At 38.1% G+C, this 18,094-nt stretch overlaps 1 protein-coding gene across 3 annotated transcripts in view; it reads right to left on the bottom strand.

Moving 5' to 3' along the window:
• TRRAP (transformation/transcription domain associated protein) overlaps positions 1-18,094 on the bottom strand; it is a 109,765-nt gene that overhangs the window by 51,014 nt on the left and 40,657 nt on the right. For all 3 annotated transcript variants that reach the window (XM_063430377.1, XM_063430379.1, XM_063430378.1), the window contains 17 exons: positions 17,564-17,692; positions 16,469-16,735; positions 15,793-15,999; positions 15,515-15,670; positions 15,271-15,405; positions 15,024-15,134; positions 14,721-14,867; positions 12,470-12,683; positions 9,649-9,774; positions 7,060-7,206; positions 6,613-6,815; positions 6,023-6,144; positions 4,460-4,673; positions 3,288-3,467; positions 2,394-2,540; positions 1,139-1,258; positions 631-918 (listed from right to left, as the gene is read on the bottom strand). In XM_063430377.1, the coding sequence (XP_063286447.1) occupies positions 631-918; positions 1,139-1,258; positions 2,394-2,540; positions 3,288-3,467; positions 4,460-4,673; positions 6,023-6,144; positions 6,613-6,815; positions 7,060-7,206; positions 9,649-9,774; positions 12,470-12,683; positions 14,721-14,867; positions 15,024-15,134; positions 15,271-15,405; positions 15,515-15,670; positions 15,793-15,999; positions 16,469-16,735; positions 17,564-17,692 (2,913 nt within the window). The remainder of the gene's footprint in view (positions 1-630; positions 919-1,138; positions 1,259-2,393; positions 2,541-3,287; positions 3,468-4,459; positions 4,674-6,022; positions 6,145-6,612; positions 6,816-7,059; positions 7,207-9,648; positions 9,775-12,469; positions 12,684-14,720; positions 14,868-15,023; positions 15,135-15,270; positions 15,406-15,514; positions 15,671-15,792; positions 16,000-16,468; positions 16,736-17,563; positions 17,693-18,094) is intronic.

Below are 18,094 nucleotides of genomic sequence, written 5' to 3'. Positions count from 1 at the left end.
GCCTGGCATAGTATGCAAATTAACAAGCCCTGGTTATCATTTGAAAGTAATTCTCCTCTGATCAATTTATTGATATTTACTCTTCTACTTCTCAAACAAAAAGAATCAATCGTGTTTATTCAGGTTAATAAAAGGAACTACAACTATCAAAAAGGAGAAATCCTCTTTCTTTACTAAAACACATGTGCTACTCTGTACTAAAATTGCTGTTTAGAGACACTCCTTGGTTCAGTGTCTCACAATGCATGCTGGGAAATGCCACAAAAGCATGTGACTGTCTTATGCAGCACTTTCTTGTAATAGATCATAACTAGACACAATACGATCAGAGTCTTGAGCTTTAAAAGAAAAATAATAAAATTCAGCCCAGTAAAAAAAAAGAAAAAGAAAAAAAAAAAAGAATGTTGCGGCTCTTAAGGTTTCAAAACAGCTGTCTCTGTTTTACTCCAATATTTGAACAGCTCTGTCCAAGTAAAGGGATGAAGAAATTACTGAGCTACAGGAAACATAATTCAGATTCTAATGGGTAGGGATGCAAATTAGGGCAATAAAAATATTCTTTTCATCCTGTCGGCCAAGTTGTATATAAATACCTTGCGGAATTGTGCTGATACAGCGTGACAGACTTACTTGCTGCGGTGGGGTTATGCTCTCTTGTTCGTAGAACTCAGTAGTTTGCTTTGGTTTGATCTGAAGACTCAGACCTTTCTCAAAAGCCTGATGCTCCAGCATAAGGGTAGAGCGGAACCACAGATTGTGGGTCTTTCCCAAGTATTTCAAGACACAGGGTCTCATGGGGATAGGTGGCACGCACTGAGACATAGCTTCCACAAAACAGTTCAACGCGCTTGGCTGGCAATCTCTCTGCACCTGGTGGCTACCGCTGCACAAAAAAGGGCTGATTTCCCCAGCTAGGGCCTAAACACAGAACAAAAAAAATAAATACATGATCGTTAGCTAAAACACTGGAGATAGTACGGACAGCTTGAGAATACCACTGACCGGGCCTTACATTCGTTTATTTAACCAGAAGTAAACTCTCATCTCATCACCCAGGATCCTCAACCCAAGCAGTGTGTAGGAGAGTGGACTTAGAGTTTGTAATAGTGTTTTGGGAATGTGAACAGGCATTACTTACATGCTGCTGTCGGTCAGATAAGATCTTCCATACTCTGGGGAAAAGCTGAACCCAAATCTTTTCGCCAAGTGGAGTGGAAATATGGCACAACTGGACAAAGGCGCTTAGCAGTGCTCCTGTCTGAGAGATCCAAAATGGCAAGCAACATACATTAGAAAGAATAGAATCTGCTCTGAAACAAGATTAATCTACAGAAATGATATCCTACTAAAGGAAAACAATATGCAGCACCATCAACTTATTGTGAGTTTTGCCCGTTTCATAAAGTGAAATACAGAGCACTGGATTTATTTCGGCAGATTATTTTGTCTAGGAGTAGTCTGGCGCCATCCCATGGTAAGGAGCCAGACTGGCTCACCCAGATACTTGCTGTCCGAATAGCATTTAAATCAGTGGTAAAGAGTGACATCTAACAGTCTATACCAAATAATGATGTCTGAAGCTGGACACATTTGATAGGTTTGAAGCAGAATGGGAAGGTTTGAAGTACCGAGTGCACCAAGAGACTCATGCAACTGTCAAACCATAACAGTTTGACTCCTTATCTAAGGATGGTGTAAAGGGACTCCCGACACCATAACCACTATACAGGGCTGTAATGGTTGTCAAAACACCATAATTACAGTTAAACAGGATAATCAAAGTGCTAAACATACAAATAAGTTTAATAGGGGATTGTACACAAAAACAAAAAACACGTACTGCCACAAAGCCAAATGCTTGGTGGCGAGAGACTTGGAGAGTAAAATAATTATCTTTATGCCACTTTTCATTCACGAAAACAAATAATGGATTGGAAACAGACAGGGACTTTCCATTTGCAGTTAAAGGCACAATGCTTTCTTGTGGAAAAAGCCTTTCCTTTTCCATTTAAAGGGACAAGGCTTTCCTATGGGGACGCACATGCACCTTCAGTCTCCACTTGCAAGGACGTGCAAGGAGACTGTAATGGAGCCTGTCCCGAGGGACTTGGCGCTGTCATAAGTGAAGTTTAAAAAAAAAAAAAAAAAAAAAAAAGTAGGTTTAACCCTTTCATTGCCGCAGAGGCAAAGGGACATTATAGTGTTAGTAATACAAAGTTGTACACTCCCAACACTATGTGTTCCTTTTAAGAATGTGCACGTGTCTTCGATATTGGGGTAACTGGGTTTGTTAATGTCCCTTCAAATATATAAGGGAAAGGATAGCTGTTTAGCACATATATTCTTTTAATTTTAAAAAGAACTGTACAATTAACCGGTGAACATTCACTGACCTTGACTTCTCGCAGAGAATCCAGGAATTTGTCGTGTCTGTTGGTCAGCATGTGTAGTTGGTTTCCTATATCTTTCTCAGACAACTCTTTAGTTTTGGGGTTGGTACTCTGATCCCCCTGTGCAAGTTCAATATCAATTTCCACATCCTAAGAAGAAGATAACAATGTCATAAAAACGTTCACCTAAACAATTTATAAAACTTCCACTTATGGACAATTTTAAACATAAGACAACTAAAAGGGATGAGAAAAGTATAGGTCAATGTGCCATTTTATTATACACCAAACTATCGTATTCTAGAAAATTTTACTTTTTTTTAATGGTCTAACAGTTATCATAAAGCAAGACTACAATTTTTAACCACATTTTCCCAAATATAACAATATACAATAGCAAGAAAGTCCACTGAAAAATATATATTTATTTATTTTTTAAGGGAAAAAAAAACAACCAAAATAAATAAATTAAAAAAATGAAAATACAATATAGGATAGTGAGCTACCGGGTTCTACAGCCAAACATATCAATGTCTCCGCGGTGAAGAGAATTTTATAGAAACTTTCTCACACTAGGAAGAGTAAAAGGAAACTCAGGAGAGGCTGGGCAGAATGTTCAAAAAGGACATTTGTTTTTCTCACGTCTTTATATGAAAGAAAAGTAACGGACGGTAAAACAGAGAGCTATCAAAATTCCACCAGCACAGACAAACTTGTTAAAACAAAATTGGGCTTAGAGAGTTGGAGAGCTTGTTCTCTCTGAATGGGATATTGTAACTTTACAGATAAGGGGACAAAAATATGCAGACTCTTAATCTGACCACCAAATTTGCTTAAGCATTATTAGCAAAGGAAATTCAAATTCCTTGAAGAAAAAAAACACAAAACAAATAATACCTCTTCCTTAGATTCGCTGTTCTCCCTCTCCCTGGGCTCCTGTTTGACGTGGGTTACCATGGCAAAGGCAGCTCGATCGTGACTGTCTGCTAGATTGATGACATTAGTGATAGATGGAAGCATGGCCCCCTGACAGCTAGTGCCAATCGTAGTGATGCGCTCGCACACCGCCAGCAGGAGCTAGACAGAGTCAGGTTGGGGTTTCAAAGACTTGTTAGTTAGATGTGGGCTTACTTAAAACAAACCTACTGCACAAAGTAAGAAATGTTACAAGCCAAGGACATAAAAGAAGCAAGTACGATTGAAACGGAATATATACGTGAGGTGAAACGGGACAATGTGAATGTGAAATTTTGCAGTAGCTAAAGAGGGAATGATCAGGGTATATAGAAGATACGGGACAAGAAACAAAAGCAGTTCAGAAATATTACTCCTATTAACAGTAGAATTGCATAACTCTTATGTACCCCAGATGATCAATTCCACTATTCTACCCTTTTCTGGGATCTTATAGATTAGTAGGACCTTTGTGGTGACATGTAGTATTGTACCACCGATCCTCAGCATTTAAATGCACAGCAATGTGCATCAAGAATATCAAATTGTATTCTTTCTTCTTTTGGATAGTATTTTGACATGATTACAGCTATTCATTCTCTCCTGCTCTGATGGGATGTTGGGTGTATTTTGTTTTGTTTTTATAATTTCTGTTAATTTTTAATTTTTTTCTTATCTGTGTATCTCTGTTTATTTCGTACAATTCAAATAATAATATTTTTATTGGAGAAATTATAATATCAAATGTATTGTTAGTGAAAGCTGTATGCAATGCTGAGATACTTATGATGATTTTTTTGTATTTGTATCTGTATATGTTATATGTAAAAAATAGAACAAAATACTTAATAAATACTTATTGCAAAAAAAAAAAAAAAAAAAATGAATATCAAATTGTTAGAAATGTATTTATTAAAATAAAATACATTGGGATCTTGTTGTGGACTACATTTTATGCACTTAATTGTCAATCGGTACGTCAATCATCTAAAAGATTCTGCAGCAGACCAGCACCTGGTAATTCCACCAGACCGTTTCTAGAACTTGAACGACTGGGAAAAATTATTATTTTAAAAATAGTTGACCCACCCTATAGCACATCAAGTAGAGCTTACCTCAATGCACTGCTTGATCCAAAAATGATTTCCCATAGCCTCCCAGTTTTGTGAGCACGTGAGGTAGAGCAGACGATCGTAAACGCGACGCTTCATCGAAGTGTCAAAAACCTCAAAGAAACGAGCCCGGATGAGGGGCTGAGAACATCGCAGGCCCGAGAGGAAAGCTGGTTCTAACTTCGCAGTCAGCTCACTTCCAGAAAGGTTCTCATCCCTAAATAAAATGAGCAGTGTCATTCATAATTCAATGGAGATGTGAAAAACTAAACTAACCATGGTGAAAAATAACTAAAATGGCACAGATCAGAATCATCTGCATCATAGGGAAAAATTGGTAAAATCATCAGAAACGGTTGATGCAAACGAAACACTGGCATTATTATTGTAAACTAAAATACATACTTAAGCCCTGCGATAAAACTTCCACTACTCGTGGGCCGAAGCAATGAATATAGTATTCAACAGCCCCAATACAAAAATAAAAGTTACCTGCTCACTATCTTAAATCCCTATGCACATTTAAATAACTGGGAGTTTTATTTTAGTATCACTCCAATAGCCATAAAAGTGTAAGCTCATCTGCCAACAGTGGCCAATGAGGGAAAAACTTCCAGTTATTTAAAAGACATTTATAGTGACAAGAACAACTACAGCTTAATGCAGTTGTTCTGGTGTCTACTGCCTGTCCCTGCAGGACTTTTCATGTGAACATCGCCTTTTCAGAGAAGAAGCAGTGTTTACATTGCTCCCTAGGGACACCTTCAGTGGCAGTGACTCAGACGGCCAATAGAGGGGCTTCATGGGTCAGCGGTGCACAGAGTTTCTTGCGTGTGCGCATTAGCCTCCCAATGCTTTTATATGGGAAAGCACTGGATTGGCTGAGATGGTCAATTCTGATAATCTTGGCCGAGGTGGCGGTACGTTTAAACCCAATTAGGGAGGCAGACCACCTAATGTGTACACATTTGTATTCCGGACCCTATAGTATTCCTTTAAATGTACAGAGGGATTTGGGATATTGTGCAGGTCACATATATTTAATCGTAAACTAGGTTAGGAAACTGACCAAATAATACAATTAAAATCGACGCTGTTAACACTGAGTAAATATACAATAAAATGGATTTATTCACTACACACAAGATTGTAGTAAAACGGAATACCAAACTAAAAAATGTAAGCCAAAGTACTTGGCTATTCCAACCTAAATTTTGCAATTCACTTTTTTTTTTGGCTACATTTTGGTTTCTAGTGAATAAATCTTCTAATGTTTTGTAAATCTAGCAGTATGTTAAAGTGGTAAAAACGCCAAACTTTCCTAGAGTACAGGAGGCGATGAAGCAACATGGCATCTGCCAGAGGTTGCCATAATCAAAAATAAAACAGAAAAAAGGATGACAGTTAAGGCCATAAGCTGATTTCACAGGCTTATAATTTTTATAGTGATTATTAACATGTGAGTACCTACCCTGCAATTTTAATTTACTTTTACTTGTTTTAAGCTAAAATTAGCCACAGAAATGTATCTGCATTTCATTAAATATCAATATTGATGCCACTCACCTGTAAACATAATTAACAAGTTCTAAAAACTGAGCATTTAGTTCAAGATCTTCTGGAAACCGTTTCTCTATGTAGGTCATCATTTTCACCAACAGAATTGATTTTTCTCGAAGTGTAGGAGTCTTAAAAATATAAAATACATTTTAAAACTCAGTTTGAAAAGCAATACAGATCATCTTTATAACTTTTTTTGGGGGGAGACAATAGGCAATTGGCTCCACTGCATATTTAACATAAAATGATACAAGATAGTTAGCCAATGGAACCGGTTTGAAATTTAGAATTCTATTACCCAAAGATAAGCAAGCCTTTCGACCCTTTGAAGTCAATAAAACAAAAAGTTTTGCGAACTAACTTTGAAGCTGAATTTAGTGGATTAGATTGGGGAACAGATCAGAGAGTCCTTGGATGACCAACTGCTGGCAAGAGGCCCAAGATTAATCAATTAACCAATTTAGTGCTTGCATGAATAGGAATGTTTTCAGGTCTATTAAAGTATTTAATCAGTTACAACCCAGATACTGCTAGTTTGATTTTGATATGGGACTTTTTTCCCTCCAAACTCGAGTTAATAAAAGGCACACTCTCACCTGATTTGCTGCCATGGGTGTGTTGTTTTTCAACCACTCCTCCACTATTTTAACTACCGCTCGGAGGATTTTGGCATCTGGGGATTTTTCAATGAGAGACGTCAAGATGGTTTGAATGAAATTTTTCCTCATTTCCATGCTCATTACTGGCAAGCGAGTCTTCACCAGCTCCAGACTCAGCATTACCAATTCACTTGTACCTGCTGGGAAATCACAAGAAAATGAATTAAATGAATGGTTGGTTCAAGCCAAAGAGGAAATCGTTCACACAGCACAGACGCACACTCCCACCCCTCCTTGGCATTGCCGAATGATATCCGCCATGGAAGTATCCAAAACCATTAAAGCAATCCAGCTGAAAATCAGTCTCTCGGAAAGAAGGTGGAAACATGTGTAGAGCCATAAGTATTGTAATTTCCTTCAGCTTATTAAGCTATAAAATGTTACCTGGGTTGGCTTCTGCTGTTCCTGGGGTAGCCTGAGGATTCAAATGTTCCCTTACCATCTTCTGAAGGGAACGCATGAAGACGGATATTAGACGGTCTATGTAGCTTGGGTTATTGCTGCAGGCGGACTTCAAAATCATTAAAGTACCTACACAATACAGACAGAGCATTGGCAACCAATACATTTTATGCATGAAACCTAACAAAAACTCCAATCCTCTGCATATTAAAACTTGTAGCTAATTTCTCATAAGTTAGACTGATAGAGATGAATAAAGAGCAAGTCTTAAGCAAGCCCAAAAGGTAGATCCCCAGAAGTTTTAAAACATACAGCTTTCACAATGCCTTGTCATTGTAAGAACATGCAGAGCATTATGGGAATTGTAGTTCTACAACATCTGGGGTTCTATCTTTTGGGCACCCCTGCTTTAAATGAACACTATAGTGTCAGGAATACAAACATATATTCCTGAGAGAAGATTCCTGAAGTGGCCGTTTAGATGACTGACCCCCTCTCTGCAGTAACTAGGTGAATTAACTCAACTTTTCTCCCACGCCAGATCACATTCGCCGCGGCGGAGATCATCACGCAGGGCAGGCGTGGAGGCGCTTAAGGAAAGTGCAACACTAAGATAGGAAGCACCTCTAGTGAACGTCTGAGTGACTGCCAGTAGAGATGTTACTAGGCAGTGTCTCTGAAAAGGCATTAAGGGACATGCTATAGACACCAGGACCACTACACGAAGCCGTTGTGATTCTAGTGACTATAGTGTCCCTTTAAGTGAGCCAAAATGTTCTAAACCAACACGAGCAGTCAAATACAGAAAAGGTTTATTTAAAAAAATAAATAAAAAAAAAATGAAGTTTCTTAAATTCATTAGCAGATACAAAACGGTTTGTAAGAGTTGCAGTTACGATGAATAACAATCCGGAAACGTTCTAACAAACTCCAGGTTTAAACCAAGTAAGCCTTAGTGCTCACACAATGACAGTTGTGAATGTATTAAAAAGGCAAGTAACCGTGTCAATGCTGGAATCACAAGAATAATACTTCGCATTAACACTGGTCAACATTAGCACCCGACTGACAACAAGAGTGATTTAACACTTCCTTACTGAACAGGGATTCATTCAAAGGCAACGTCACCCGAAATAAGCATTTAAGATGTACTTATTGCATAGACCGCAAACATGTAAAATGTAGCTCACAGTAGAATTGAAACAGAAATTTAATTAGCTGTTGGTACAAAGAATTAAAACAGAAGTGGCAGCATTCCAATCAAAATGTACACATCAAGAAAACAATTTAACATAATGATTCTTCCTCGTTATCAATCCTCAACTTCATTTAAATAAGGGACAATATTTATATTGTCTTTATCCTGGGATTTTCAGATATTCTGACTGTACTAAAGGACCCCCCCATGCAGACCCCTTACAGTTCCTCCAATTAAAGCTGACCAGCTAAGCTCCACATAGGCACAATTACACGTGTTCACCAGACTGTATCCCTTTTAAAGTCTTCTCGCTATTTACGTGTATAGTGCATTTAAGCATTTATCCATAAATCAGAAACAGAATAAAATACGCTTTATCAAGTGTTTAGAGCAATACAAACTGACACCCAGCTAGCAGGCAATTCCAAAAGTAAAATTGCATGTGTCTTTGTAGATGAAACCGGGTGAGTGAAGATTAGCATTTAAACCCACACAATGCCAGGATCTTTTTGTGATACCAGAGCAGTTTATTGACACATCTAATTCCATACAGCAGTCTGCATGGTCAATCACTGCTAACGTAACCCCTGCAGGGAAACTTGTAAGTGGAGAAAATTAAGATAGATGTTTGGAGCACCACTGTTAAAGGCCATCCTTTGCTAGATGAACAGACAAAGAATAAAAACAAAAACAAAAAACTTTAAAAAAGGCCTACGGAAATAAAAATCAAAAAAATACACCAATTTAATTTAAGAAAGAACTTTTAAAGAAATAGAGAAAGGCTATTGTACTTCGAGCTGCCCACATAAAGCCTTCAAGACTGATACATTGCCAGGATATGCACAAGTGAATTATAGGGGTTTAATAAAACAATTGAAATACTCATAGCAAGTATAAACTCTCTGTATTCTTTTTCACCCATTCAATTCAGCAGTCTTGCATACAAATAATAGGCCTCTGCTGGGCCTGTCTCAAACTCCCAGTGGTATTCAGGGCAGGAAAGAAAGTACTTACCATGCTAAAAGTGAGGAAATCAGTTTCAGCATAGCAAGTACTTTCATTCATGAATTACAAAACCTACAAACCAATTGCATAGCTGCTTCTCTGGTCACAAAGGAAACAAATACTTGCATCCCATATAATCACAGTGAACCTGTTGGGCAAGCTAGAACATGAATTCTACAATTAAAGTCCTATAAGAGTATTTCAGTTCTGCATCCAAATGAAACCGTGCAGATCCAAAGCTGTGCTGTTCTGACACCGCAAGCAGTTGTTTTCATTTTAAAAACAAAAGATCAATGCTTTGCATGCCTTGAACTTTGCTGTGTAAAAAAGAAAGGCAGGAAAAATTATCTGAAAATATATAAATTTACCAAAAATCTGCGATGGGTTGGCAGTGGTCGCCTTCTCGTAGTTCGTAAGACCTTCGTATATGACTTTTCCGACTGCAGCATATAAGCATTCGAGCTCCTCATACTTTGATGCAACACTTGATGTACCTAGGAGAAAATGCACAGTTAATCACTCATCATTTTGCTCATGAAGGCTATCTAAAATACTATGGGATGGGTTTTCACAGTTTGTATGGGTCAATACTTTTGGTTTTAATGCAATATTGAGGGAATCCAATGCGAGTGTTGTTGAATTATAACCAAGTGCGGCTGTGGCGAGAGGAAGAAGAAAGAAAGAATATGTATACAATATATACTACCATACCAGGCTCAAAATAAAAAATAATATTATAGTGTGAACAAATATAGATCCCCAAGGTGTGAACAGAGGTTAAAATCAATGGCATACTATAGGCATCAAAACACGTTTGGCTTAATGAAGCAGTTTTGGTGTATAGATCGAGCCCTTGCAATCTCACTGCTCAATTATCTGCCATTTAGTAGTAAAGTAAATCACACCGCCAGCATGAAAGTTTTTATTTTCAATCAGATGCTAACTTCCTTTAGAAGTTTTTAACTCCTACTCTGTAAAGTGAATTCTAACCAACCACAGTAGATACCTGCAGACTCTTGAAGGTTATTAACATAGCAGGAGATAAGACATTCTAACTTAAACAGAATGTGCAATAAATGAAGTTTAAACATTAGCTCTCTCTTTACAGGAAGTGTTTTTAACGGCTGTGGAAATCACACATAGGAAAGTGTGACTAGGGCTGCATAAACAAAGTCATTTTAAACCGAAATAGCAGAGAATTGAACAGTGAGACTTCCGAGACATGATCTATACACCAAAACTGCTTCATTAACATTTAGCTATAGTTGTTTTGGTGACTGTAGTGTCCATCTAACTTGAATATTTTTTACTTATTAAATTATGTTTAAGAAGTCAAAATATGCATCTTATATCATAAAAAGTGACATAATTAAAAAAGTTACCTGCGCTCTCTCCTTAATCCCTATGTATATTTAGACAAATGGAGGTCATTTAGTTGCTCCAATGGCCATTGGAGGGAATGCCCGCCTGCCAACGTCAAGGCAGACCCCCCTAAGCGGGTCCTAACACTGACCCTTCAGCCTGCTTCCTTGAGCTTCTGGCAAAGATATCTCTAATGAGACAGAAAGGGGTATTTTTTATATACACCCCTATACTTATTAACCCTTAATAGGGAACACATGGGATGGGTAGCAGCATTGTAACCAGGCTGTGTGAGGATGGGTAGCAGCATTGTGATAATGCTTTTCTTTGGTTTTTACTATATATTGGGGCTGATGTGTGTTGTAGTCCTTGCTGCTTATGCGCAGGAGTTCTCTTTTTGTATTTGTATAATTAAAAAAGTGAAATTCCTGAATGAATGTGGGATGCCATTACAAAATAATTTTTTGTAAGAAGGTTTAAACTATAATCACAATGTGAACTTTTAAAAAAAAAAAAATATATATATATATAACATTTTCCTCAAGGGGCTACTTGTTATAAGCTCTAAGATTTCTGAGTCAATTATATACTGAACAACATGGGAACGTTCTATTTGTGAAACAGTAATAGACGTCTGACCTCTGTTATTGTAAGGGGGAGAGAGGGTCAGGCAATATATGCTTGAAAGCTGGATCCCCAGATAATACCGCAATAGCTTCACTAGGTTAGGAGCGCTGTAGGACGCGGCTCACACGAACCATACTGCAATTTATTTCATTTTATCAGACAGCAACTAGGAGATACGACAACACTAAAGCTGCAGAAACGTATGCCATTTGTCTCTGGGAGAGGCCATGGCAAACATGGCACTGAAGAGTTTTGTGGCAAACACTTCCCATAAAAGCTTAGCGGGATTTTTACAGCATTGTGGGAAATGCAAGTTACAAACACCTTCAATGTAAAGTTAATCAAAGAAGTTCCAGGAAAGAGGTGGTTAACCCGAGTACTCCTGCAACTGTGATCATTCAGAATCAGCATGTGGTTTTGGAAGGAGTTGGGATTTCAATTACATTTCAGATCAGTGTGTATGTAGCTTTTCATTAAAGGCACACTAAGCACCGCAATATCGGTGCGTTTAATGGAGTGTTATTGGTGCGTTTCATGGAGTGTTATTGGTGCACTGACACTCCCTCCTTTTTAATCTGTCACGGTTTACATTTTGCCATGAAACGCGTCTATAATGACTGTCAGATAGAAAGCCACTAGAAGTGCTTCCTCCTCAAGACCACCGGTTTTCAAAAGTCTTAATTTTCAGTGTCATCATGCTGTGAGGAGCCGGACATTGATAGAGGAAGAAATAGTTGCATTAGAGCAGATTTCTCTCTACAAGAAGCACTGACTTGGTCACAAGTCAGTAAACCCATGACTTGATCGACATTGAAGCAGCTCAAGAGTGGAGACAGTACTAGCACTTGATTAGGGAAAAAAAATAAAATAAAACGTTTTGGGTAACATGATCTTAGGATGCCTACAACCAATGAATTCATTAGAGTGCATGTTTCATGCTCTGTATATTCTGAACCTTGGCTAAACACATTTTTCCTTGGGTATGTGTGGTTTTTTTTTGTGACTTTAAAAGCTTTCAGACTGTACTCCTTTTACTTGTATTTGTTCTAAATTGTGGTCACTTCAGATGCCAGGTAATGCACCTTCTGGACTGTAATTCCCAATTCAATATGTCTTGCCATAATATTTAGTAATTGCATCAGATGTCAATCGTAGTTTCTTTTAGATAAGTTTAAGATCAACACATTTCTGACGACTTACTGGGTTCAGTAGGAAAGACACTCATTAGCCGTGAGAGGAGAGTGTGAACGGCGCGGAGAACCTTGGTGTTGGCGCAGGTCATGCAGGCAGAGATCCCCCTCTGCAGAGGTTTGAAGCTGCTGAGAATAGCTGGGTTTTGCAGCACCGTAAGCAGGAAACTGAGAACCTCCAGTCCAGTACAGATGTTTGCAAAGTTAGCTTGGTTGGGCTGTTCCTGAAATAGAAAAGAAGAGACATGTCTATAGATATAATTTCTACTCGGTAGGGTTATATTTTCACTAGCCAAAGATAAGTATATAGATTCAGATCTAGAACTCAACTTTGGACTGAAATTTAACCTCAGGCATTGGATCCAACACTGTACTATTTATGACCCTTGCAATTTTGAAAACAAGAACCCTAGCACGTGCTTGACATATATTAAACGTATTCTATATTATATAATGCAAAAGGACTAAGCAATAGTCTTAGGGGCGCATTTCTCTAACCTTTATAGTGAGATGACGAACAAGTTGCAAAAGCTGCATTAAAAAAATAATAATAATTTTTAGCAGCAACGTGTATAAACAAAGTGCACTCTACTTGACATTCCATTTACTGAGAATTTATAGCTTCGAGCTATAAAGCGAAATAAAGTGAAAAAAAGATAACTAGAAGAAGTGGGCCTAATTTAAAATTGGAGTGTTAGAAAAATGTTTTAATAAAGAGTTGTGGATACAAGAAATTCCATTCAAGCAGAGATAGTCGTGTATACAGTGAAACACTTCACAATAAAGGTCCAGAGGAAGAGTACAATAGAGTACACTTTTTTGACAGGAAACAATTCAATAAGCGATACAATGCAGAACTCACAAATCGTTAAATAAAACCATCTTTGCATTAGTAGCACAGTTATTCCTTTGGGGAAACAACTCAAAGCCGATTAGGCCCTAGTCAGGTTCTGAATGTGAAGAGCTTAACCCTTTGAGCAACACGGGGTCAGGCTTTTCAACACGGCCAATTCCAGGAGGGAAAAAGTGCAGAGAATCAAGCACTTGTCACAATGCCACAGGCCACTTGCAAAATGGAACAAGATTCTGACATCTGAAAAGCCAGGAGTCCAATACATTTCTACTTTCAGAATGACCTCTACTGTCAAAACATCAGCCTCAAAGAGGAAAGCTGCTCAAAAAGCAGTCAGGTTACTGGGCTAAAAGCCAACAGCGCGTTTTATTGAGGGGAGGGGACTCTGAAGGTTTAGACCTTTGGTGGGGATTATAAATGCAGAGATTCATTAATCAGCATTGAATGAATGGCATTTCAGCGTTTGGGAAGAAGTACAAATGCCATTTTGTAAGTAGGACTCCTGAACGTGGGAATTAGAAAAAATATCTAATAGCTTCAGGAGGAGGGGGCAATATAATGATTAGAATTTTGGATATTTCTTTAAATGCAGAATTTTAACCCTTATTAACCGCATTCAATGCAGTATCAGAGGCAGTAAATGTCCGGCTCATTATGAATGAAAATCAATTGGAGGAGATGATCAAAAATACAATTTACTCTCCCCTCCGTGGCTTTACTACAAATTGAAGAAATCACAATGTATTCTTCCTTTTGGGTAGCAATGGTTTATTCATTCATTCATTCACACCCCCCCCCCCCCAAAAAAAAAAAAGGCTAGACAAAATAGTCAAAACAGGCGAATTTTAATTACTCTGCCATTACGGCTTTCATTTATTATCTTTGCAGTTAATAAACAAGGATAAGGATCAAGTGTTGTAACAGCTGAATAGCCACAATTTTAAAATCCCTGTGCTAAAGTCACAAACATGTATATCTATCTTTCGGATTACCTAAAAGCGGATACCTCTGTTCTTTTCCAATGGTTTTAAAATTCCTTATTGGGTTCTTTGAATCTTAAGAATAGTCCACAAAATAAACCAGAGCAATTGGATACCAGATGGACTTCAAGGAGGATTTGAAGTAAAGTGGACAATTCAATATACTACGTATAAAAAAAAAAAAAAAAAACTTAGTGAATAAGAACACCGCTGAGAGAAGCTACAAACCTATTCACCCTTATGCCCATCTAGAAGCTAGATAATGGGAGTACCGTCACAGACCGAAAACTTGTGTTTCTCTGTTTGAAGTAGGGAAGGTGATAAGAAGCACTCCGTGGATTCAAGTACAGAAGTCAAACCATTCTAAAAACAGTTTGACTGCTTCCAATGGGGAGGGTTCCAGAGTTGCACATAGCAAGCACACTTACCACTGTCATTAGCAGCTTATCAAACCATTGCAGTTTCAGCTCTGATTTGGGCCACATGTCAGCGCGTAAGGCTGTCTTCAACAAGGTAACACAGCGACGAGAGAGCAATTCTCCTGGGGAGCCGGCAGTGTTTGAGTTGTCGTTTACCTGCATGAAACCAAAGGAAGGAGGAAAAAAAATAAAAATAAATTACAAATAAAAAAAAAAAAAAAAGTGAATTTACCTTTAGAAGCTTTTCGATGTGGTCAGTAATTTTTAACTTTAAGAGTTATAATACTTTTCATATCATTTTTTTTTACATACCTGGCAAGCTATCCTTATAAGGAAATTCACAACCGTGTCTGTGTGCTGCTTTTCAATCGCCTTCAACTGCGCAGCTTCCGTGCCTGTAATAGATTGACTGCGGCCAAAAACCTGCAAAGGAATTATACAAAAATGCATTTTTAAAAAAAAATAAAAATGAATGTTAAACACAAAAATCACATACTGATCCCGAAATATAGTGTAAAAAAAATAAAAATTATAAAGACTTCAAATAAATACAGCTTACCGCACTAATCCCTCCAGCAGTAGTTCGAAACCGTTTTACGTCCTGGCCAGCATCCACAGTCAAGCTCCTCTTCACACCACCCACACCAGAGCTTCCACTATCTCCTCCGGTATTTGCTTCCATTTCGGAATCAGGCTAAAAAACATTCAACATTTTGGATTCAGCTTTTTTTTTTCTAGTTAAAGTTAACATTTAGTTTTTTTTGTATGCAGTCTTCTCATCCCCCAAAAAGAGCAGCCATTACCTGTTCTTTTAGCCGCTGAAGTTCCCATTTGATGACCACTTCTGCCAGATCAACAGCCAATTTCCTTTGTTCTATAGTAACACTAGGCGTGAATCCCAGGCGTTGCATTGCACTCACCATATGTTGGACCAGATTGTGCCGAACTGGGTAGTAAACCTAATGATGGAAAAATGATGTCATGGCATGCATTATAGATGGTAGCACCAAGATAACAATAAGAAGGTTTTAAAAATCACTAAACTGGGATTACCCTGGTTTGTCACATTGGAAGATCCTACCTTAAAATGCTGCACTATTAAATGCAGAATGTGGACCAACTGTGGGACAGTGTGGCCCTCCTCTACAATTATTTTTCGTGTCCAGTGTGTTAACATCTGGTGTCCATCTTCCATCCGTGCGGGCACTGCAGGGGTTAAGATAGCCATAGCTTGCCGGACAATGGCTCTAGCCTCCATTGCATGGGCCTTAAGCAGGCTGTGAAAAACCTAAAATAAAAGTTAAGCATAACAGTTATCCTTACCAATAATAAGTAATTCCCATTTGCAAAGTTAAATGGAAGGTTAATTTTTCTTTTGAAAAATCTCTCCTTACATCGATATTGGTATAGAAGTATCTTAAGGGCAAACTGCAATTTCTTGAGAACTTTATTCTACCATCAAATTGTCAAAGCCTACAAAGAGTGATAACATTGCCAAGAACTGAAAAAAGTGCTGTTGAATCTTCAGTCACCCACTACTACTGCACCATAAAAAATAAAAAAAAAATAGTCATTAAGGATTATTGACATTTCCCCAATTTATTCCTTTACTTATTGATCACCCGACATTTATTTCATTGCTGTAAAAAAAGATATACAATGTAAAACATGGAAAGCACAATAAAAGAAAAAGAAAGATGTCATATAATCTAGAATTCGAAAAAATCCAAACAGTATTTTAAGAACAACTACGTTACCTGTAAGACAATCTTCTTATGAATAGCAAACTTGGCAATAATGTGCGCCAGGAGTAGGTGGCCACTGTACTTGCAAGCAGGATCCACACAGGCTTTTGAAAGCAAGCAAGGCCAGGCAAATGTCATGAGGCGACGCAGCTTGCTGTTCCGGTTTTTGTTATTGTCATGAATGTGATGAGGTGCATGCTCCACCAGGAGTGTGGCAAATTGCAGGAGGTAGATTCTGAGTGAATCCAGCATGTCTGTCTGTTTCTCTGGGTCCAGCACCTAGCAAAAAGGTGGAAGAGGACACGGTGAAAAGAAGGAAAGCTTCTAAGGTCCAATCGAAAAGGAATAATGAGAGAGATCATTAGCTCGAGATTATTCATCGGTTTCATGTCCAAGGAAGCTCAGTTCAGACTTCTACAGTCAATGCACAGTGTAACCTCAGGGTTGCAAGAATAACATGGTAATGGTTTATAGATAAAGAGCTATTCTTTGGATGGTTCCTTGGTTATTATAAACCTATCATGCCAGGCTCAACTTCATTTACAACAGGCAGTAAGTCAGCAAACATGTTGATTATCTTTAAGAAGAGAATGACCGTCATTGGAGACATTTCCACTGAAAAGGTCACTGGAGGCTGTTCCGCATTTAGACCTTCATAATGAAAGGTCTTTACGTTAGACATCAACACGCTTCAGATCGTCGTTACGGCTTCCTTAGAGAACAAATAATACAATACTTTTCTATGAGAAACATCTGATTGGCAGAGCAAGCAGATTGCAGTTGGGGACCTAATAAAAACATTAGCCGTAAGTCCCCAACACAATAAACTGGACAAAAGTAATCAAGGACAACAACTCAATTGGAGGGGGAGTGGTTGCTCTGGGCTCTAAAAAAGGCAAGTTCAATGAAGATTTTTTATTTTTTTCAACCTCAGAAGAGACCGCTATATAATATCCGATAGCTTGGTGACATATACAGAGCTACATACAGTTTGAAACCTTTGTTATAGATACAGATATACAAGTTGTTTGATATTTTCGGTATTTGTTCCAAGTCCCATGTTCTTTTATGCTTTGGTAATGGTACAGGCTATTTGTTTATATGCACCTTAGTTATAAATACGCTGGTGATGCTCTCCTGGTTATCGCCTTCAGGGTTTGGTGGCCCCAAAAGTTGTTCCCCTTCATTTTTCTCAAAGCTGTACAAAAAGGCTGGGTTGAGAATGTGTTGCAACACCTGTGGATAGAAGCAGGAAAACAATATAAGATTCTCTTAATATGTAACAAACAAACACACTGATGATCATCAGAACTTAGAACTCATCCATCATGGAGGTGGTGTAGCAGCATCCACCATGAGTTCTCATGACTACATTTCCCAGAATTCCCTGCCAGACTTTAGTCATCAGTATTTATAAACTATTACATTTATCAGACTTGTTGTATCATGCATTTTTAGCATAAGCTTGCATTGGTTGAATGGATTGCTATGATTGCTATAATGTGGGCTTCTGTTGAGATCCACAAATGAGGAGCAATTTACATATTAACAGGTAGCACATGTTCTCAGTCTAACACTTCATTTTGTTTCCCCTAATGACTATAATGATATGAAAGTATTAAAATGTTTTATGGGGCC

Source organism: Pelobates fuscus, chromosome 8, assembly GCF_036172605.1.
Source record: "Pelobates fuscus isolate aPelFus1 chromosome 8, aPelFus1.pri, whole genome shotgun sequence".
Classification (NCBI taxonomy): Eukaryota; Metazoa; Chordata; class Amphibia; order Anura; family Pelobatidae; genus Pelobates; species Pelobates fuscus.
The sequence above is the reverse complement of the archived record's forward strand: the minus strand, read 5'-3'. Positions and strand labels throughout refer to the sequence as shown.